The sequence below is a fragment of the Hypanus sabinus genome, chromosome 13, assembly GCF_030144855.1.
Source record: "Hypanus sabinus isolate sHypSab1 chromosome 13, sHypSab1.hap1, whole genome shotgun sequence".
NCBI classification, from domain to species: domain Eukaryota; kingdom Metazoa; phylum Chordata; class Chondrichthyes; order Myliobatiformes; family Dasyatidae; genus Hypanus; species Hypanus sabinus.
Genome location: NC_082718.1, coordinates 52,577,683 through 52,601,325, shown reverse-complemented (window position 1 = coordinate 52,601,325; position 23,643 = coordinate 52,577,683). Strand labels below are relative to the sequence as shown.

Here is a 23,643-nt window from a genome sequence, read left to right as displayed (position 1 = left end):
ATAAGCCTACAAGAGGAGAGGCTGTACTTGATCTGGTATTGGGAAATGAACCTGGTCAGGTGTCAGGTCTCTCAGTGGGAGAGCATTTTGTAGATAGTGATCACAATTCTATCTCCTTTACCATAGCATTGGAGAGGGATAGGAATAGACAAGTTAGAAAAGCGTTTAATTGGAGTAAGGGGAAATATGAAGCTATCAGGCAGGAACTTGGAAGCATAAATTGGGAACAGATGTTCTCAGGGAAATGTACGGCAGAAATGTGGCAAATGTTCAGGGGATATTTGTGTGGCATTCTGCATAGGTATGTTCCATTGAGACAGGGGAAGGATGGTAAGATATATGAACCAAGGTGTACAAAGGCTGTTGAAAATCTAGTCAAGAAGAAAAGAAAAGCTAATGAAAGATTCAAAATCTAGGTGATAATAGAGATCTAGAAGATTATAAGGCTACCAGGATCCTTAAGAATGAAATTAGGAGAGCCAGAAGGGGCCATGAGAAGGCCTTGGCGGACAGGATTAAGGAAAACCGCAAAGCATTCTACAAGTATGTGAAGAGCAAGAGGATAAGACGTGAGAGAGTAGGACCTATCAAATGTGACAGTGGAAAAGTGTATATGGAACCAGAGGAGATGACAGAAGTACTTAATGAATACTTTGCTTCAGTATTCACTATGGAAAAGGATCTTGGCCATTGTAGGGATGACTTGCTCAAGCGTTTCTGTCTGTTGCATGTAAATATTAAGGAAGAGGATGTGCAGGAGCTTTTGGAAAGCATCAATTTGGATAAGTCACTGGGATCGGATGGGATGTACCCCAGGCTACTGTGGCAAGTGAGGGAGGAGATTGCTGAGCCTCAGGTGATGATCTTTGTATCATCAATGAGGACAGGAGAGATTCTGGATGATTGGAGGGTTGCGGTTGTTGTTCCCTTATTCAAGAAAAGGAGTAGGGATAGTCCAGGAAATTATAGACCAGTGAGTCTTACTTCAGTGGTTGGTAAGTTGATGGAGCAGATCCTGAGAGGCAGGATTTATGAACATTTGGAGAGGTATAATATGATTAGAAATAGTCAGCATGGCTTTGTGAAAGGCAGGTCGTGCCTTATGAGCCTGATTGAATTTTTTGAGGATGTGACTAAACACATTAATAAAGGTAGCACTGTAGATGTACTGTTTATGGATTTGCACAAGCCCAGTCTCATCGAGAGGACCAGGAATCATTCCTCGCAGCAACTGTTCAGCAGTTCATTGCAGACAATCGGACTCGGGTGTCTGCGATTTCTGCCGTCATGGCCGCTGTCCATGAACTCACTGCAGACAGCCAATACAATTCAGCAGCCTATCGCCGCCTCAGTCCCACTCCCAGCATCTCGCAGGCCCTCTGTTAAACTTGCCTTCAGACTCCCATGTCTAGACAATAACCAAGTATTCCACCAGCGAGCAGAGACTCCAGTGTTCCTGATGGCTACAGGAATTTTATTATCCAATGCAAGCTAAAATTATAAGCCTAGCCTGGTCAGTTTGGTGATGATGTGTGAACACCGGTGACCATGGTCAATCACCCAGATGGTCCTCCACTCAGCCGGTTCAACGCCTTACGGGAGCAAAGATACTCTGCAGCCCAGTTGTTCAGGCATTTTGTTGCAGAGTTAAGGAGGGTTTTTACCTTCTGGTATGGGGTCAGGAGGCTGCCCACTGACTCCTGGATTTGTGCCAAAGCCAAGGGATGGTGACGGCCGATGCAATCAAATTCCACCCACTTGCAGTAGAAATGGAATGGATTGAGAGATCGCTCATCACTGCCTTTCAGTGTGGACTGAACAGCAGAAGATCACTGTCCATAATGAGCAGGGTAGTCTGGATGATCTGATTAACCTGGCTATTTCAGTTGACGTCCAGGTAACAGAGCAGCGCAGGGAAAGAGTATCTCAATCTTCCTACCTGCCTTCTAATCACCGTCTTTCCTTGCCCTTGCCTTCTCACTTATCACCCAGCACCAGTCCACCGAGGAGCCTATGCAAGTGAGGTGTATGAGCCTGTCTCAGGAGAAATGAGAGCGACACAGGAGAACAGGTTCCTGCTTCTTTTCTGGTGATCCAGGATATTTCTGGTCACCATGTGTCAAAGAGGATACCCGTCAGCAGGAAGGGAAATCCTGGCAGGTCAGTTCCCTCTTCAGTCAGCTTCCCCTAATTCTGTAATGCTCACAGCTTCCTTGTCGTGAGGGTCTCAAACCCATGAACCTAAAGCATTTATCAACTCTAGTGCAGCCGGCAATTTCATGGACATCTCTCTAGCTCGAAGATGGGGAGTTCCAACTGGGGAATTGAATGAAAAGATCAATGTCAAGGCCCTGGACAGTTGACCTCTGGGCAGGGGCCAGATTCACCTTTCCAGCGAACCCCTCACACTTGGGCTCTAAAGCAAATGTAGTGAAGAACTCTCCTTCTATCTGGTTGATTCACCTGAACTGCCACCAGTGCTTGGTCTCCCTTGGTTATCCCGACATAACCCACAGATCGATTGATCTCTGAAGGTACTCCAAGAGTGGGGACTGGCATGTCTGTCTACCTGTCTGGGTCCAGCTGAAGCTCTGTTCAATGAACTCCCTCCTTTGTCAGCTAAGACTCAGGATCTGTCTGGAATTCTGGCTGAATATGCTGATCTCCCTGAGGTCTTCAGTAAAGTGATGGCCACCTCCCTGCCCCCACATCGGCCACCATACAATTGTGCCATAGACCTCCTACCTGGCACTTTTCCTCCCTGGGGCCGGCTCTTTTCCCTCTCTCGTCCTGAAATGGTGGCCATGGAGGAATACATCAAAGAGGCATTGGTCATGGGGTTTATCCGTCCGTCAACCTCGCCGGACCAGGCTTCATTTTTGTGAGCAAGTAAGATGGCAAGCTCTTTCCCTGAATTGATTATCGGCCCCTGAACAACATCACTGTGAAGAACCACTATCCTCCTGTCTATCTGGCGTCTGCATTCAAACATTTCCAGGAAGCAACCATATTTTCCAAAATTGCTCAGTGCAATGCTTACCGTCTGGTTTGTATGAGAGAAGGGGATGAGTGGAAGACAGCTTTCAACACCTCTTATGGCTACTATGAGTACCTGGTGATGCCCTTTGGCCTCGCCCATGCCCCCCCCTGCTTTTTTCCAGGCTTTAGTTAATGATATATGCAGGGACCTGCTAAACCAGTTTCTTTTTGTGTATTTAGTTGTGTATCTATTCCCACTCTCATCAGCAGCACGTCCAGCACGTCCGCAGAATTATCAAACGACTCCTCGAAAATAACCTACGCGCCAAGCCTGAGAAATGTGAGTTCCATAAAGAGCAGATGTCATTTCTGGGCTATATACTTACCCCATCCAGTGTTCAAATAGACCCTAGTAAAGTTCAGAAGACAAATAGATAATAGCGCAATAAACTTTTCACAGAATTTACTTCGAGGCTTAAGAAAATCTGCCAAACAGAGCTCAATAGTAAAAATATAACAAAGGCAACAAACTCTTTCGTTACCCATATTAATGTATTCTTTTAGCATAATCTCTTGATCTGAAACCGATATGGAAAATTTACAAAAAATAAAGAGCTGAAATTACATATTTTAGAAAACACTGTGTACACTCGAACACTCTTAGACTAACACTAACTAGGACAGAAGGAGGAAGAGGGATAACATAAATGTAAAAATTTACACAACAGCCAGGTAAAACTTCTAAGGATAGAGTCTCATCAATGAAAACAGGATTCAGCACTCCACATGAGCATATGCAATTCTGATAAATACACACCACTAAACTTAAATGAAAGCACACCCCAGAAAAAGATAGGATTTATCACTATAGGGGAAAAAGTTAACCAGATGAAGAGCATGATCCCCCATGGAAGACATCCCTATGATCTGAGCTGACTACATGGCAGCAAGGAATCGTTGAACACCTGGCGAAAAGTTGGAGGCCTCTTCCCAGATGTGGAAGGGTTCCTTGTGGCAAAACAGGACCAGGTGATTAACACTAACAATTACCAAGAATATCTAAAAAACAGACCAACAAATTTAAGAAGATAAATGCAGAAAATGCAAAGAGAAACCGGAAACAGTCCAACACATTACAGGATCCGGCAGCAGTTTAACTCAGTCTGATTACTTACACAGGCACAATCAAGTGGCAAACGTCATTCACCAAAGTGTAGCTTTAAAATGCAAACTCATAAAAGAATCCATACCTTACTATTAGTACAAGCCTTATCCAGTTTTAGAGAAGAGTGCTACAAATTATATTATGACTGATCAATTATTACAGGTAGGACACTCCATAATTTCTGCCCAGATATAATAAACAAGCAAGAACAACTTACTTGATAGATATAGCCATTCCAAACACACTTAACCTACAAAAATCAATATGTGAAAATCACCAGAAATATGCTGCATGAAAAGAGGAAATTGAAAGACTATGGAACCTGAACAGGCTATACATTGACCCAATAATAATATCTACAACTGGTATCATCCCAAAGGCACTACACAACAGCATTAAATAATTAGGGCTACACAGCAATATTGATGTAAATCTTCAGGAAGCCACAATACTAAACACCACTAGAAAAATGTGAAAACTAACTATTGACAAATGGGTGTGCTTGGCTTTGCTCGTACCTCAGGTTTTGAGCTGAGAAAGAATTAGGACCAGTAAAAGGTGCATTGCAGTTATCTAGTCTATTTAATATAAAGGTGTGAATTAGTTTTTCAGAATCATAGTCACAAAAAAGGACATACTTTTGCAATATATCTTAAGCGTAGAAATGCTGCCAAGGTCACTTTCTTCTTGTGGGATTTAAAACCTTATCCCTATGGTCTTTATGCCATCAGTCATTGTCCTTCCCCACTCTCCTTGCATCTTTACAAGCTGAATTTGGCTCCTTTTCAGTTCTGATGAAGGCATTTCTGACCCAAAACATTCATATTGTTTCTCTTCCCACACGCGTTGTCTGACCTGCTGAGGGTTTCCAGCATTTTGTGTTTTTGAGTTGAAGGGGGAAACTTGCCTTTAACAGTCATAGAAACATTGAAAACCTACAGCACAATACAGGTCCTTCGGTCCACAATGCTGTGCTGAGCATGTCCCTACCTTAGAACTACCTAGGATTACCGATAGCCCTCTATTTTTAAGCTCCATGTACCTGTCCAGGAGTCTCTTAAAAGACCCTATCGTATCTGCCTCCACCACAATCGCCAGCAGCCCATTCCACGCACTCACCACTGTCTGCATAAAAAACTTACCCCGATATCTCCTCACTTCCACCTACTTCCACACACCTTAGAACTGTGACCTCTTTGTTAGCCATTTCAACCCTGGGAATAAGCCTCTGAATATCCACACGATCAATGCCTCTCATCATCTTATATACCTCTATCAGGTCATCTCTCATCCTTCACCACTCTAAGGAGAAAAGGCCAAGTTCACTCAACCTATTCTTGTAAGGCATGCTCCCTGATCCAGGCAACATCCTTGTAAATCTCCTTTTCTATAGTTTCCACATCCTTCCTGTAGTGAGGCAACCAGAACTGAGCACAGTACTCCAAGTGGGGTCTGACCAGGGTTCTTCCTCACTACAGGCAGAATGTGGAAACTATAGAAAGGGTGTAGAGGAGAAAGTCAGAACTTAAAAGAGCTTTTAAGAGTCTTGAAATTTTACCTCAAATTCCTATTCCCTCCACAATCTGATTTTCCACACCAGGCGATTAGAGGACTTTAACAAATTCAGTGTCTTACCAGCTCGAGCAGGTTCATCAGGAGCTGAGTATGATGACGGATGATGTTGTAAGCCTGACAGCTCAAGTCCACAAACCTCTGGAACTGAGCCCCATTTTTTCCACCTTCTGTGATGAAGTGCTCCATTTCAGCAGTGAATATAAAGGGAACGCGATCCCTAGCCAAAAACGTGGACAAAATATGATTAATGGAATGTGAAAATTAAAACCTGCAGAATTCTGAAACTTAGAAGTGAAAATGCTGGAAATATTTCCACGGCAGCATCTGTGGAAAGTGGAACAATTAACATTTCATATTGAATACACTTGGCAGAGCTGAGAAAGCGAAGGCAAAAAAATTAGTTCTAAGAGATGGAAGGGATGATTTGAACAAATGAAATATCTCTGAGTGATTGAGACAAGGATTGGCTTAGTGATAAGCTACTGAGGAAGCCATTTGTCTGATAGATTTATGGATTAATGAGAGAGTTGGAAGAAAAAGAGATAGAGGAAGAGAAATGGAGGGAGACAGGGAGAGAGAGACAGACAGAGAAAGAGAGAAAGAAAACGGAGAGGGAGAAAACCAAACGATATATGATTGCAGTAAATTTGAGTAGATTTATAGACAATACCCAGTCCAACAGGAAGTGTGGAAAGTGAAAAGCTGAATTAATATTAATAAGATTCAGTACACTGTGTTAAAAATAGAAAGTAAGTATTACCCATTTACACATAATGAAAGAGCTAATGTCTTTCATAGCATGTCAAAGTAGAGGTTTCAATGTGTGGTCACTATAGGAAACACAGAATCCAATCTGATTGCTCCCTGGTTTCTCTAAATGCAAAGTGTTAAGTGGCTTGATAATCTGTTTTGTGCTGAGGGTCAAGGGTTACCAGGAGACTTCTTCTGCACTGAATTCAATAATATACAGGAAACATTAACAAACTCATTGATGCCTTACTTTATTATTTTGCTTGAGAGAGCGTTGTATTGTCAGTACAGTGCTGTTCCATCATAGAAAACATATTACTCAAGTCCCTCGGATGGTGTTTACAATCAGATTTGTCTTACTCCGGGTCTACGCTTATATCCACTGGGGAGATGAATTCATTGAAACATAAAAGATCTGGAGGGATCTTCACAGAGTGTTTCCCATTTTTGGAGATCTACAACTAGGAGTCAACGTTTAAAATAAAGGCTCATTCACTTAAGACTGAAATTTCGAAGATCATGAATCTCTGGAATTGTCTCCCTCAAAGGGTGGTAGAAGAGGAGTCACTGAACAGTTTTAAGACAGATTGACAGGTTTTTATTAAGCAGTTTCTTGAAATGTGACTGGGGTTAGGGCAGGCGCTTGGAGCTGAGTTTACAATTGCATAAAATAGTGAATGGAATAAAAAATATAAAAATAAAGTAACGCAAATGTTGACACTTGCAGCCTGCCCCCAGCACATCCTTGGCTGTGTTGGTTGTTGAAGCAAACGACACATTTCATTAACATGAGAAAATCTACAGATGTTCGAAGTCCAAAGCAACACACATAAAATGCAGGAGGAACTCAGCAGGTCAGGCAATATCTATGGAAAAGTCCTGCTGAAGGGTCTTGGCCTGAAATGTTGACTGTTTATTCTTTTCCATAGATACTGCCTGGCCTGCTGAGTTCCTCCAGTGTTTTGTGTGCATGACACTTTATTCCATGCTTCGATATGCATGTGATAATAGATCTGTATCTAGATCTGAATGGAGGAACAATCTTAAGGGGCAGAAGCAGCCCACTCCATTCCTGATTTGCAGCTTAAGGTTGTGGAAGTTGTAAGTGCAGATCAGACCATCTGGGGACTTTCAAGTGCATCACCCAGCGTTAAGCAAGGCCTATCTGTCTCACTGCCACTTGAAATCCATGACTCATCCATTATACTAACCTCTTCATGTTTAAAATCATCTGAGCATGCCCCAAAAACTTCCCAAAGTCTATGTGGAACAGGTGGCCTGAGGTTTTCAGCATGATGTTATCATTATGACGATCACAGATACCCAGCACGAAAGTAGCCACACACCAGCCGGCACAGGAGCTGACGAAGTTTTCCATAGCCTAGTTAACAAAATATAAACAACAGTGATATAAAAAATGAAGCCAAGGAAATATAGCCAAATAACTCCCTGGTTAAAATCTCTTTCAATGCACAGAAATCTTCGATGCAAGGTTCATGGTTAACGATCTTTCGATCTGATGCAGACAGCTCCAACCAGGACATCAATTCCCTTCACTGCTCAACATGTTAAAAATAGCAAGAGTGGATATCTGAGCAGCATGAGAAATATTAGCCATCCAAGAGAAGTGTCATTAACTTTCATATCACTTGTAGTAATATGGGAAGGAACTTTGCAGAAGGGCAAAGAGGTGAATTGCTCCTCTCAAGAGAGAATGTTTGAGTTAAAACTCACTTTCTTGTGTAGATCTTCAGTAGGGTTGTTTGCCTGGAACCATTTTGAAAGTGTGTCTTCCTTGAATGGCCCGGTAATGCCGTGTTGCATGTGGATCTTGGCGAGGGTTGTAGCACCAGGTATCATCTCCACCAACCCTGCAAGAAGTCACAAATCGTAAGTGAATTAACACCAAGATATTCTTCTAACTTTAATGTCCTCTAGGATACTATCACAAAATTCCCACTGCTGTCTAGAAGGAGTTTGTACGTTCTCCCTGTGACCACGTGGATTTCCTCCAGGTGCTCTGGTTCCCTTCCACAGTCCAAAGATGTACCAGTTGGATAGATAGATGCTTCATTGATCCCAAAGGAAATTACAGTGTCGCAGTAGCATTACAAGTGCACAGATATGCAAATATACAAATATAAGAAGTAAGAAAGAATAAAAAATAAGTTATCTCAAACAGTCTAACAGGACAGGGTCATCACTTCCCCATCTATAGGTTGACTCATTATAGACTTCATATAGCTCTCTTTGGAGCAGCACCGTTGTCCTAGTCTATTTCTAAAAGTGCTTCTCAGTTCAGCCAAGGTGGCATGCAGAGGGTGAGAAACATTATCCATAATCACTAGGATTTTCCATAAGATCCTTTGTTCTATCATAGCCTCTTGTGTGTCCAGTTTGACTCCTATAACAGTTTTTCTAATCAGTTGAATGAGCCTGTTGGCATCACCCGTGTTTATGCCATTGCCCCAGCACACCACTGCATAGAATATTGTACAGGTGACAACAGCCTAGTAGAACATGTGAAGGAGAGGCCTACACACTCCAAAGTAACTCAGCCTCCTCAGGAAGTAAAGGCGACTCTGGCCCTTATTGTACACAGCTTCTGTGTTGGTGCTCCACTCAAGTCTGTCATCCAGGTGCACCCCCAGGTACTTGTAGGTCCTCACCACATCCATGTCCTCATCATCAATAGTAACAGGGAGCAGTGCAGGCTTAGTCTTCCTAAAGTCCATCATCATCTCCTCTGTCTTACTGATGTTGAGCTAGAGATGATTCACCTTGCACTATTTGACAAAGTCCTCCACCAGGGCCCTGTATTCATCCACCCGTCCTCCACTTATACACTGATCTATTGCTGAGTCATCAGAGAATTTCTGCAGATGACATGCCTTGGTGTTGTATCTGAAGTCCGATTGCTCATTGTAAATTGTTCTACGATTAGGCTATGGTTAAATTGGGGGCTGCTGGGTGGCACAGCTTGAAGGGCCGGAAGGGCCTGCTTCACACTGTATCTCAACAAATAAACAAGCAAATAGAAATGTTAGACAATAAAGTAATATATTTCCATCATTACTTATTTCATGTGCTCATTTATATTTGATTATTGATTCACTTTGGAACATCAAATTTGAAAGCAGAATACAGGACTAATGGTAGGATTCTTGGCTGTGTGGAGGAATGGAGGGGTCTTGGGGTCCATGTCTATAGATCCTTCAAGGTTGCCACACAAGTTGATAGGGCTGTTAAGAAGGCATATGCTGTGCTGGCCTCCATTAGTCTGAGGATTGAGTTCAAGAACTGTGAAGTTTCAGTTCTGTACAACTCTGGTTACACCACACTTGGAATATCATGTTCATTTCTGGTTGCCTCATTATAGGAAGGATATGGAAGTTTTAGAGCTAGTGAAGAGGAGATTTATCAGGATGCTGCAATGATTGGAGAGCATGTCTTATAAGGATAGTTTGATCAAGCTGGTGTTCTCCTCTTTGGAGTAAAGGAGGATGAGAGTTGACTTAAGAGAGGTGCACAAGATGATAAGAGGCATGGATCAAGTGGATAGCTGAACACCTTTTCCCCAGGGAAGAAGTCGCCAATACCAGGGAACATAATTTTTTAGGGGAATTGGAGGAAAGTACAGAGGGGATGACAGAGGTAAGTTTTTTTACATAGAGAGTGATGAGTGCCTAGGAAGCCCTGACAATGGTTGTGGTAGAGGCAGATGTGTTAGGGGTATTTAAGAAACTCTGAAGGAGGCACATGTATGACAGAAAAATGGCGGATTATGTAGGAGAGAAGGGTTAAAAGGTCGGTACAACTTTGTGTGCTGAAGGACCTGTACTGTGCTGTAGTGTTCTATGTTTTATGATAGCAATGCCAATAAATAGTGGCCTGTTTTCTATATATTCACTTGTTCTCTGTTATTTTCGACCACCAACACCTTTAGAGAAATGTCTTTCTATGTTTTGGAATACTATCATTTGTGAGTTCTTCTCAGTCACTAATCCTTAATATGTGCTTGCTGTTGTATCTCTGCCTGATGTTTGGCTCTACCCTCAGATTTACAAACATTGAACACAAATGATCAAGGACTAATTTTGTCCACATTAGTTTCCTCAGGTATGCTGTTGTTAAAAGTTGGTACATATTCTCAGTTCCTAGCACCAAATACTGTCAAAAACTTCACAGGAGTGACTATTGATCTTTAAAAAAACATATGGTAGGCAAGAGAGTGATGTTGGGTTCAGTTCTGCTTTCTCTCTGTATGGAGTTTGGATGTTCTCCCAGTGACCGTGTGGGCTTCCCTGAGATGTTCCCATTTCCTCCCATATCCTAATGAATCACAAGTTGGTAGGTTACTTTACCCCTAGTACAAAATTAGAATGTGGTTGATAGCATGTGAGTGGAATTATATGGGATGAATTAAGGATTATTTTGAGAACCAGGCTAGATTGGTGGTATGGTCTATTTTCATGAAGCATATAGTTTAATGAATACGATATAACCTCTTTGTCCTTGTAACTTGGAGGTTGTACACGACATATACAGTAAATTAATAGGAGGTACTGTACCACTGACCTCTCCCCCTTCCTGTTGATATGCATCTATAGATGATCATGCTCATGTTCAACCCCTCCTGGCACCAGATTCGGTCCATTAATTTCACTATCTGCAGAACCAGCATGTCCTGTCGGAGGTCATCTCCTGTCTGGGTAGAGGCAAAGATCCAAGAGAATTAGTTTAAAAAATCCCATTAGAAAATTAACGCCCCTCCCCCTTCCCCACTGCTGGATCATTCCCAGGAGGGTTGGTTGAAGTCTACATTAATGGCCACACAGGTGGAAAATAACAAAGGAAAGTGTTATAGGAGGCAGGTATGATGTTTGCAAGAAATGCACACTGGATTTATAATGTTTAATCTTACATGAACGTTGACCTGCTGTTGAAGGATATGCTACTTTATAGCAAATGAGATACTATTAAAGACATGACATTGGACAACAGTCAGTGGAAATGCATAATATACAGGAAATATGTGCAAACAGAAGAATTTTAACAGTACTCGACATATTTTCTTTTCTAAATCGCAAATCCATTGGATTTGCATATGGAAAGTTACTCTGTTGTGCTGTCTGGCTGTGTTGTCTGGAGGTGTTGCAGTGTCACCTCTGGTAGGAGGACCTAATAACACAGAACACTGAACAATATAGCAGAGTATAGGCCCTTCAGCCCACAATGCTGTGCTGACGTATATAGGCCTACTCCATGATCAACCTAACCCTTCCCTCCTACACAGTCCATAACTCTTCATTTTTCCTACATCCATAAGCCTATCTAAGAATCTCTGAAATGTATCAGCCTCCTCCACCACCCTTGGCTGTGGGTTCCTGGTACCAGCGCTTTCTATGTAAAGACCCTACCTCTGACATCTCCTCTAAACTTTCCTCCACTCACCTTAAAGAGATGCCCCTTGTAGTGAGCATTGCCACCCTGGAAAGGAAAGGGTGCCAGCTTTCCACTTTATCTATGCCTCTCATAATCTTATGGCAAGTAACCTTTTGTTTTCTGCTGCTCCAAAGAGAAAAACTTTAGCTTGCTCAGCCTTTCCTCTAAGTCTAAGACACATTCTCTAACCCAGGCAGCATCCTGGTTAACATGGTGATAAGTTAACGTGGGCAATTTTCACTTAAGTTGCATAAAAATATATTTGAAATATACAAAAGGAGAATTAACTGAAATTGAAATGTGCATTATGTTTTCATTGATCATTCATCATCATTCATCAGGGACCATTGTCCCTGACAACGACACCTGCAAGACGTGCATCGAGCTGCAGCTCCTAAAAAACTGCGTTAGGGAACTGGGGCAGGAGCTGGATGAACTCCGGATCATTCAGGAGAATGAGGAGTTTATAGATAGTAGTTTCAGGGAGGTAGTTACGCCAAAGGAGCAGCGCACAGGTAATTGGGTTACCGTCAGGCAAGGGTAGGGGAAAGGGCAGGCAGAGCAGGGCTCCCCTGTGGCCATTCCCCTCAACAACAAGTATACCGATTTGGATACTGTTGGGGGGTGACTTATCTGGGACAAGCTGCGGCAGCCGGATCTCTGGCACTGAGTCTGGTTCTGCAGTGCAGAAGGGAAGGTGGAAGAAGAGGAGAGCTGTAGTGATAGGGGACTCGATAGTTAGAGGTACAGACAGGAGGTTCTGTGGTCGTGACAGAGACTCCCAGATGGTTTGTTGCCTCCTGGGTGCCAGGGTCAGGGATGCCTCTGATCACGTGCACAGCATTCTGAAGTGGGAGGGTGAGCAGCCAGATGTCATGGTACACATCGGTACCAATGACGTAGGAAGAAAGAGTGAGGAGGTCCTGAAGAGTGAGTATAGAGAGCTTGGTAGGAAGTTAAAAAGCAGGACCTTGAGGATGGTAATCTCAGGATTGCTGCCTGTGCCACGTGCTAGTGAGGGTAAGAACAGGATGCTCTGGAGGATGAACACGAGGCTGATGAACTGGTGTAGGGGGCAGGGTTTCAGATTTCAGGATCACTGGGACAGATAGGACCTGTACAAGACAGACGGACCAATATCCTTCCAGGGAGGTTTGTTAGTGCTAGTGGTGGGGGGGGGGGGGGGGGGAGGGGTTTAAACTAGATTTACAGGGGGATGGGAACCAGAGTACTAGAGTAGATAGTGGAGTGGGGGTGAAAAAAAATAATGTTAAAGGTTCATGCAAAGTCACAAATAGAAGGGTTGTGTGTGTTGGTAATAACCTTCTAAGGTGTGTCTATTCCAATGCGAGGAGTATTGTGGGGAAGGCTGATGAGCTGCGGGCGTGGATTGACATGTGGAATTATGACATTGTAGCCATTAGTGAAACTTGGCTACAGGAGGGGCAGGACTGGCAGTTTAATGTTCCAGGGTTCTGATGTTTCAGACATGATAGAGGCAGAGGGATGAAGGGTGGGGGGGGGGGGCGGGGTGGCATTGCTAGTCAGGGAAAATGTTACAGCAGTCCCCAGGCAGGACAGATTGGAGGGCTTGTCTACCGAGACCATATGGGTGGAGCTGAGAAACAGGAAAGGTATGACCACATTAATGGGGTTCTATTAAAGACTACCCAATAGTCAGTGAGAATTGGAGGAGCAAATCTGCAGAGAGATAACAGACAACTGCAGGAGACAGAAAGTTGTGATAGTAGGGGACTTTAATTTTCCACGTATTGATTGGGACTCCCATACTGTTAAAGGACTAGACGGGTTAGAGTTTGTGAAATGTGTTCAGGTAAGTTTTCTAAAGCAATATATAGAGGTACTGACTAGAGGGGATGCAATATTAGATCTATTAGAAAATGATTTAGGACAGGTGATGGAAGTGGGTGTAGGGGAACACTTTGGTTCCAGTGATCATAACACCATTAGTTTCAACTTGATCATGGATAAAGATAGATCTGGTCCTCAGGTTGAGGTTCTAAACTGGAAAAAGGCCAAATTTGAAGAAATGAAAAAGGATCTAAAAAGCGTGGATTGGGACAGGTTGGGACATGGATTGGCAAGGATGTTGTTGGTAAGTGGGAGGCCTTCAAAGGAGAAATGTTGAGAGTGCAGAGTTTGTATGTTCCTGTCAGGGTTAAAGGCAAAGTGAATAAGAATAAGGAACCTTGGTTCTCTAGGGATATTGGAACTCTGATAAAGAAGAAGAGAGAGATGTATGACATGTATAGGAAACAGGGAGCAAATAAGGTATTTGAGAAGTATAAAAAGTGCAAAAAAAATACTTAAGAAAGAAAGGGCTAAAAGAAGACATGAGGTAGCTTTGGCAAAGATCCAAAGATCTTCTATAGGTATATCAGGAGCAAAAGGACAGTAAGGGATAAAATGGTCCTCTTGAAGATCAGAGTGGTCAGCTATGTATGGAACCAAAAGAAATGGAGGAGATCTTAAATGGGTTTTTGCGTCTGTATTTACTAAGGAAACTGGCATGGAGTCAATGGAAATAAGGCAAACAAGTAGTGAGGTCATGGAACCTATACAGATTGAAGAGGAGGAGGTGCTTGCTGTCTGGAGGCAAATCAGAGTAGATAAATCCCCAAGACCTGACAGGGTATTCCCTTGGACCTTGAAGGACACTAGTATTGAAATTGCAGGGGCCCTGGCAGATATATTTAAAATGTTGGTATCTACGGATGAGCTGCCAGAGGATTGGAGGATAGCTCATGTTGTTCCGTTGTTTAAAAAAGGCTCTAAAAGTAATCCGGGAAATTATAGGCTGGTAACTTTGACGTCGGTAGTAGGTAAATTATTGGAAGGAGTACTAAGAAATAGGATCTACAAGTATTTAGATAGACAGGGACTTATTAAGGAGAGTCAACACGGCTTTGTGCATGGAAGGTCATGTTTAACAAATCTTTTAGACTTTTTTCAGGCGGTTACAAGGAAAGTGGATGAAAGGAATGCAGTGGATGTTGTCCACATGGACTTCAGTAAGGCCTTTGACAAGGTCCCGCATGGGAGATTAGTTAGGAAGTTTCAGTCGCTAGGTATACATGGTGAGGTAGTAAATTGGATTAGACATTGGCTCAATGGGAGAAGTCAGAGAGTGGTAGTGGAGGATTGCTTCTCTGAGCGGAGGCCTGAGACTAGTGGTGTGCCACAGAGATCGGTGCTGGGTCCATTGCTATTTGTCATCTATGTCAATGATCTGGATGATGAAGTGATAAATTTGATCAGCAAATTTGCTGATGATACAAAGATTGTAGGTGTAGTGGACAGTGAGGAAGGTTTTCAAAGTTTGCAGAGAGATCCGGACCAGCTGAAAAAATGGGCTAAAAAATGGCAGATGGAGTTTAATACAGACAAGTGTGAGGTATTGCAATTTGGAAGGACAAACCAAGGTAGAACATTCAAGGTAAATGGTAGGGCACTGAGGAGTACAGTATAACAGAGAGATCTGGGAATACAGATACAAAATTCCCTAAAAGTAGTGTCACAGGTTGATAGGGTAGCAAAGAGAGCTTTTGGTACATTGGCCTTTATAAATCAAAGTATTGAGTATAAGAGTTGGAAATGTTATGGTGAGGTTGTATAAGGGATTGGTGAGGCCGAATTTGGAGTATTGTGTGCAGTTTTGGTCACCGAATTACAGGAAGGATATTAATAAGGTTGAAAGAGTGCAGAGGTTTACAAGGATGTTGCCAGGACTTGAGAAACTGAGTTACAGAGAAAGGTTGAATAGGTTAGGACTTGATTCCCTGGAGTGTAGAAGAATGAGTGGAGATTTGATAGAGTTATATAAAATTATGATGGGTATAGATAGAGTGAATGTAAGCAGGTTTTTTCCACTAGGGGGGAAAAAACCAGAGGACATGGGTTAAGGATGAAGGGCAAAAAGTTAAAAGGGAACATTGGGTGGGGGGGGGAATGAACTGCCAAATGAAGTGGTAAATGCGGGCTCACTTTTAACATTTAAGAAAAACTTGAACAGGTACATGGATGAGAGGTGTATGGAGGGATATGGTCCAGGTGCAGGTCAGTGGGACTAGACAGAAAAATGGTTCGGCACCACCAAGAAGGGCCTGTTTCTGTGCTGTAATGTTCTATGTAATGTTCCCACAGATACCTAATCACATTTTATGCAGTTGTCAGCAACGCAGGAGATTTGTTTTCTTTTATATAAAAGTAATAGGCTGGATTTTTCTGGCAGAAACCAATTTTTCATGTGGCATCATTGTAATTTCCCTTGTATTGTCTGGGACTCTAGGCTTGCTACTGCTAAGAAATCCCAGGATATATTTTTTCCAGAGTTGTGCTTACTTTTGGTGTATGTGCTGTTGAATTTTTATTTCAAGTGAAGTAAGTTATTCAAGTAGTTCAGTTTCTTGCTAGCAGGCTTTGGCTGTGTCTGTCAATCACTGAATTGAACATTGTCATAGATATCAGAATGTTGGCTTCCATAATGAACTCACTTCCCTAAATGGATAAAACTTATTGTAGCTTCACAATAACTTGCATGGAAGAAATTCATACATCCTTCTCTGCAAGACAAAACTGTTTTATGTTGTCTCTTCAAAACATATTGAATCTGGATTCCCTACACAGGACACTGGAACTGGAAGACTAGCTTGGAGAACTTGAACCTACCGGGATCTTCAGTCCCCAATTGATTAACAAGAATTAAACCTTCTGAACTGATAGGAGCTAATCCTGTCACTTCTGTAAACTGTCCTCACCAGAAGAGCAAAGAGGAGTAGAAATGTACACGCCAACCCTTGAGTACATTAAACACAAAGATCAATTTGGAAGTTGGCATTTCAAAGAGAAAAGCAGATTAATTTACTCCACGCGCTTGTAAATTTGAGCCTGTGGCCATATTTCCTAATGCATCAGGGGGAAGATGGTGGCACACTCAGTTGCAGCAGCTTCTCTGGCTGCGACCAACAGTGAAGTTTCTAGCCCTGTTTCTATGATCAATAAACACTGCAGATCAGAAAGCGTACCAAAATCTGTAAGTCTACCCTGCTACCAGGACAACAGGTTATTTACTGTTTACCTGTGCATGCATTTTATATATTATTGACCTATATATTGCAATAGTTTGGTTTATGTGTTATGTGTGATATATGTTTTGTGGGTGCACCGTGTTGTTTTGTTTGGTTGTATATTGTCAAGGACAATAATTTGAACCTGAACTTGAACTTAAAACAGAGTGCACAACCACTTGTTAATTCCAAATTTAACACCAGACTTCTAATTAAGGGGTTTCCAACTCACCCGTAGAACAGCATAGACTGGACTGCTGCTGGTCTAATTCTGACTAAAGGTGAGTGTACAAATTAATTCTGTTCATTTAAATTCAGAGCACGTACTGTGTGCAACAGCCTATAAAATGAAAGTCATTGCATTTCCAATCAGCCATTTCAAACATCTCTTCAAATTCTGTTTTGGTGCTTTATTTCTTCACTTATTTCTCTTTCCTCTGTTGCAGTCTGTGTAGCATTTGGCATTTTCTCACCCTTCTCTCACTTAACTCTAAACTTTTTCCACCTATTCATAGATGCTTCCTCACTACTTTATCCTTCGCTCGTTCTTCACCTTCCACGCACTGCGACTTTAACTTTCTCCAACCTACCCTCTAATTTTGTTCCACTTTCTCACCCTTCCCTTTTCACTCCAGATGTTCGACTCTTCTCTTTTTCTTTCCTCATGGCTTGCTCTTCCATAGCATTATTTTTAATCTGTCAGCCTCTTCTTTTCACTTGTTTTGTAATATCCCATCCCTTGCTTTACTTTTGCACAACCCTTCTCTCCATTGTGACACATTGCTTATTTTTCCTCCGAATTGCATTGTCCTTGTTTTTTTGTGAAAATATAATACAAAGCGATCTCTCCAGAGATAACAGTGTACTTGTAATGCCAACTGTTTTACAGCAAGTGGATCAGATGCTGCAAATTCAGCTGCTTGATGTTTGTATTGAACAGTGTCATGATTACTCATTCTAAAAAATCCAATCTGAAACCTTTATCTTATTTGAAAATATTTTGATGTTTGACCAATATATGAAAAAAAACTTTGCTCAATGTACCAGCAGTAAACAGTTGACAGAAAGACATTGCTATAATTCACAAGTAATTATCACTCAATTATTGATAAAGTATATTTTTCAAATGTCATAACTAAAACTCAACAAATATCAATCATGTCCTACCTTAAATATCACATTGATATTTTTCCCCAAAGTGTTGGCATTGATGAAAGATACTTTCAAAGGAACAGCATTTGATGTGAAATAGGAACAAGCCTGTTTGAAAACAGAAACACATAAAAAATAAGCATTTTATATAAAGTCTGCTGCAGATAAACTTTTGTGGTATCATTTGGGAGTGTAAAATGGAGTGACTTTTGGACTGATTTACCAAGTAGCCAACATAAATATTTGGGCTGAATTACAGTAATTAAATCAGTATTTAGACCTCTCAAATTAGACTTAATATTTTGTAGGTTTAATCCCCACTCCTTGCCCTAATGCAAGACCTAGACAGACATTTTTTACATTGATGAGAGGGCTGCAGTATAGAGAATATTTTCTTTCAAGTAAGATGTTAATTTAATGCCCGACTCTGACAGTAAAAGATTCCATGGCATATTCAGTGTTGATCAGGGAGTTTGCATCCTCTCCAAATCTTGATGAATCCCTTAATGAACTCCCCCTCAAACAGATTATCTTATTAGTTGTCCTGTTCCCTGTGGAACAGTCCTTTCACAAACTAGCAGTCACTGTTTGCCCAGAAAATTACAGAGAATCTGACAATAATTAATATGTAATAAATTACTCAAAAAATAGATCTTATCAATTGCAATGTGACCTTGCTAAATCCTGCAGCTGTAAGAGGTGCCACATAAATGCACATTCCTGTAAAGATGAAGAAAAATAAAGAAACAAAGCCTAGATTTTTCTATTAAAATAATACCAATCAAAGCAAATGCAAATTATTTCTCTGAGAGGTAAAAGAAAATGTCTTGTGTCAGCAATTCTACATGATGCATGAAGAGAAAAGTTAATCATATTCAAGAAATAAGTATTTTTCACTGGTCACATAATGGTTTTGTAGGAAGAATTCCTCCAGGTGCATAGGAGCCTAGGTCCTGCTTTTCCCTTCACCGTATCAAGTTAATCTCAGAAAGGCATCTCATTTCACTCACTAACAAATTAATTTTAGCATCTGCTTGCAATTCAGCATCAAGAGCTAAGGCTGTGGAACTGAGGTAATTTTGTTTTAAGCACAACCCTTAAGGCTATTACATTGTTATAATTTATTTCCCTTGTGACATCCTTCAGACATCAGAGAATGTGGATGATTGTATTCAGCTCACCCTGTAGTGGCTTTCAATGCATGTTCAAAAATCAGCGTTTAGCTCTATAAAGTGAATATGAGCACTTAACTCTTTCAATAAACAACATTTCTGTTGCAATGAATATTAATGGATTGAGTTTCAGAGAGTGATGTCATCGCTCTTATTGCAGACTGGGAAACTGGCAAGTTTTGACCCAGCAGACTTTAGACAAATTGCAAAAATGACTAGATCAGTAAGTAAGATAAATCTGTTCATTTTCTGCTTGGCTCAGTTTGTAATCCACTTGCCAGAGTCAGAAGGTTGGAGTGCGACTCGAATTCAAAATCCGTGGTGGTGAGTCAATGCAGTCATCCTTGTTTGAGGTGTCCCCTTTCAGGCAATAGGCAAGCAAGAAATAACTACATCTGACTTCTCAACAATATTAGGAATATGCAATTAATTTGTAATAATAATAAAGTATTTAAAAAAAAGACAGATTTCACATGGTTTAGTTGGATAGCAGATGGAATGCTGAGCTGGACAACGCTTTTCTGCGTGTTTGGCTGAGTTCCCAACGCAGTTACTCAAACTTCCACCTGCTCCCCATTCTGCCATTGTAGCATCTCATTCTGTTGACAAGACCCTCAGACATGTCATTGTTAGCTCTGAACTCACCTATTTTATTGTTTCCCTTGGCCGGCTTCCATCTCCTTTCCTGCTCTGAGATACCTTCCCCTCCTCCATCTGTACTCACATCTAGTCCTCATTAGTCACCCTGAAGTAAAATATTTTTGTAGACTTGCTCTCAGCACGCCAAATCCTGATGTTTATTCCTTTTATTAACAGCAAAACAATAAGAACTATGTTTGCCAGAAATGAATTTGTTACTCTCAAGTACTGACAAAGTCAAAAATCTACTTTTTATTGATGTGCCACTCCCATAATAATGATTGAATGGGGTTATGAATGAACACCTTGCTCTCCTCGTTTTTCAGGTTATGTGTCAGCTTAACTCAGATATTTATTCCTCTTTAAATAAGCAGTCATGAGTTCAACCCCTAATGTACGACTTCAGTATCTAAACCAAGTTAATCTATCAGGTCAGTGCTGAGGGAGAGCTGCATTATTGGTACTGGCATTGGTTGATTCTCGTAACATAGGAGATAGAAAAGTAAAGCACAGTAGAGCCCATTTGGCCACAAAGTTGTGCTGACTCTAAGATCAATCTAACCCTTTCCCCTCCTACATAGCCCTCCATTTTTCTATCATCCATATGCCTTTTCAAGTGTTCTTTAAATTCCCTAATATATCTGCCCTACCACCAGGCAGTGCGTTCCGTGAATCTACCATTCTCTGTGTAAAAATATTATCTCTGATATCTGTTCAATCAACTTAAAATTATGCCCCTTCGTATTGGCCATTGCTGCCTTGAGAAAGTCTCTGGCTATCCAATTGATTTAGACCTCTTATTGTCTTGTACACCTCTATGAAATCACCTTGTTATCAAGTTACATATACTAAAATTCAGTGAAAACCTTTCCATACAGATTATTTCAAAGTCTAAATACTTTGAGTAGAAGGGAAGAGGAATAGTAGAATACAGAATATTGTGTTGCAGTTGCAGAGAAAGTGCAGTGCAGGTAGACAAATACGGTGGAAGGCAGACTGAAATTTCAATAGTTTGCCTTTAACGTACAACAGGGCATACACCCTTATATCAGTGGGGTAGAAGCTGCCCTTGAACCTGGTGCTATGTTTTCAAGATTCTGTATTTTCTGTCCCATGGAGGTGGGGTGGAGGGGGTGAAGAGAGAATGTCTGGAGTGGGAGGGGTCTTTGATTATTCTGACTGCTTTCCCAAGTTGTGGACAAAGTCTATGGAGGAGAGGCTGGTTTTCATGATGGAAAAAGCTGTTTTCATGTTTTGTGGAATTCAGCAAGGCAGTTGTCATACCAAGTTCAATGGTGCATCTGTAAAAATTGGTGTGGGTCAATGGGACCATACTGAATTTCCTTAGCTTTCTGAGGAACTAGAGGCACTGGTGTGCTTCCTAACGCACTGGAGATTTGGTTTGCTAGAGCTGAAATTCCAATTTGCAATTAACTTGGATACACATGAAATTCATGCTTCTGTCTAATGATCATAATTTCAATCCCCTGGCTGCAGTAAACATGCTGTTTGTTACTTTAGTTGATGAACATAGTGTACAATTAAAGATGATTGCACGCCCATATTGAACCTGTTTTCTCAAATCCCATTTCCTTTACATCCCACAGTCTTTTCTGATTCACAGGTGGCAAATGGTAAAAAATGATAAAGTACTCCTCTCTTTTATTCTGCACTACCGCACATATTAAGGGCTGCGGGTTTTATTTAGCCAAGTAAAGGCAGCTCAGTACTTTCAAGAGTAAGAAACTGGCACCTTGTGTACACTAGAGTGAGTCTGAACAAAATAAATCACCAGGCACAAATGGCCTAAATCTGTGCAACATTATTGTCCCTCATCTAGCACGGAATTAATTCTGCACAAATGGACAGCCAAATATCTATCCATATTAAGTGGTATTTGTCTGAGATCATCTTGCCAGGATGAGCAAATTTTTACTCTTCTAAGGCTTCAACACCTGACCAAATCTTTGTGCCTTCTGTGAACACGTCTTGTACTTACATCCAGGTCACATACAAAGAAGGTGAAGGGCAAAATCCCTTAATCAATACCGACCCCACTAGTAACTTGTTCCCCTCAAAAAAAAGGCTGTTCCTTCAAACACATCTTCGTTTGCAAAAGCAACCAAATACTATCCAAACTAAAATCTGCCCACTAACCTTATACCCTTCTAGATTTATAAGGGAGTTTCCAGGATTGGAAATCTGTGGTTATGATGAAAGATTTGGAAAAACCTGAAATGTTTTCTTTGAAACAAAGGAGACTAGATTGGGAAACACAATTGAGGAGTGTCAATTATTGGGGGGGGGGGGGGGGCGGGGCGCATATACCTGATGAAACAACAAAGGCCGATTTCCCTTCTCAGAGGGGTCAAACGTGAGTGGGGCATTGATAGGAGAATGTCTGGAGAAGAGATATGGAGAGCCTGTATGCACCCAGAGAGGTACTGGAACTCGTTGCCAGAGAAGGTGGTGGAGTCAGAACTCTGATCACACGTACAAAATAGTTAGATGAATTGCAGGGCTACTGATCGAGTGCTGGAATGTGGGATAATAATGGGTCACGATAGACTGAATATTGTAAATTTTCTGTGATTTCTACCTTTATTAAGTAACATGTTGTATATACGATACTTAACATAAGGAAGATATGGGAAAACTAAACTGTGCAGATGCACCAAGCAGCGTTATCTTGATGAAACAGCAGTGGTTTCTTTCTATGTAAACTTACACTAACATCAATGCCTTTCACTGCAAAAGCAGGATTTACTGGCAGGCGACAAGCTTGTTCCTCGTAGAAGAATTTCTCTATTTCTTCCAACTCTTTTGCTAAAACAGTCTGCAAGATGAAAAGGACAGTTAAACACATTGACATCCTTTTACTCAATGCTAAAAGAAAATTAACCACAACATTAAAGAATGAATCTTGGCAAGATAAGCAACAGTTAGTTTACCAGAAGGATGGTTCAGTTTACAAAACAAAAGATTTACCAGGATGTTGCCCGAATTAGAGATGAGTCTTATGAAGGTAGGTTGAATGAGCTTTTCTCTTTTGTGCAAAGGAGGGTGTGAGGTGACTTGATAGAGGTCTACATGATGGTAAGAGGCTCAGATTGAGAGGATAGCCAAAGATTTTTTTCCCTAGGGTGAAAATGGCTAATATGAAGGGATATAATTTTAAGGTGATTGAAGGAAAGTACAGGAAGGATGTCAGAGCTAAGTTCTTTACACAAAGAGTGTTGGGTGCATGGAATGCCCTGACAGAGGTGGTGGTAGAAGCAGATACAGTAGGGGCAGTTAAGAAACACATGGATGATAGAAATAAGGAGGGCTGTGTAGGAGGGAAGGAATAGATTGATCTTAGAATAGGTTAAATGGTCAGCACAACATTGTGGACCAAAGGGCCTGTACCATGCAGTAATGTTCTATGTTCACCTGAGCAATAATAAACTAAAAGAAAACATTTATTCATCCAATTATCTGTGACATTTGTAATATCTACCATATACGCTTGCAGTAATCAAAACTGTTTTCAGAAAATATCAAAGGATTTTCCCTTTTCCTGGTTTATGAATAAATAATTCATAAAGGTCAGCTGTTTTGTTGCAAATGTATTCTCATTTGATGGCTTCATTGTATGACTCTCCCCCTGTCACCAAATGCATGCCACACCATCATTTTT

The 23,643-nt window shown here is 41.3% G+C and overlaps 1 protein-coding gene across 12 annotated transcripts in view; it reads right to left on the bottom strand.

Annotated features, from left to right (window-relative positions):
• LOC132403864 (phosphatidylinositol 4-phosphate 3-kinase C2 domain-containing subunit beta-like) overlaps positions 1 to 23,643 on the bottom strand; it is a 255,698-nt gene that overhangs the window by 69,154 nt on the left and 162,901 nt on the right. For 11 of the 12 annotated variants that reach the window (XR_009515373.1, XR_009515375.1, XR_009515374.1 and 8 more), the window contains 6 exons: positions 22,693 to 22,800; positions 18,169 to 18,261; positions 11,048 to 11,177; positions 8,204 to 8,340; positions 7,681 to 7,850; positions 5,780 to 5,936 (listed from right to left, as the gene is read on the bottom strand). Coding sequence is in view for 7 of the 12 variants with exons in the window: in XM_059987618.1 (XP_059843601.1) it covers positions 5,780 to 5,936; positions 7,681 to 7,850; positions 8,204 to 8,340; positions 11,048 to 11,177; positions 18,169 to 18,261; positions 22,693 to 22,800 (795 nt within the window). In the remaining 5 variants the exon portion in view is untranslated. The remainder of the gene's footprint in view (positions 1 to 5,779; positions 5,937 to 7,680; positions 7,851 to 8,203; positions 8,341 to 11,047; positions 11,178 to 18,168; positions 18,262 to 22,692; positions 22,801 to 23,643) is intronic. The other variant, XM_059987620.1, reaches the window with a different exon arrangement.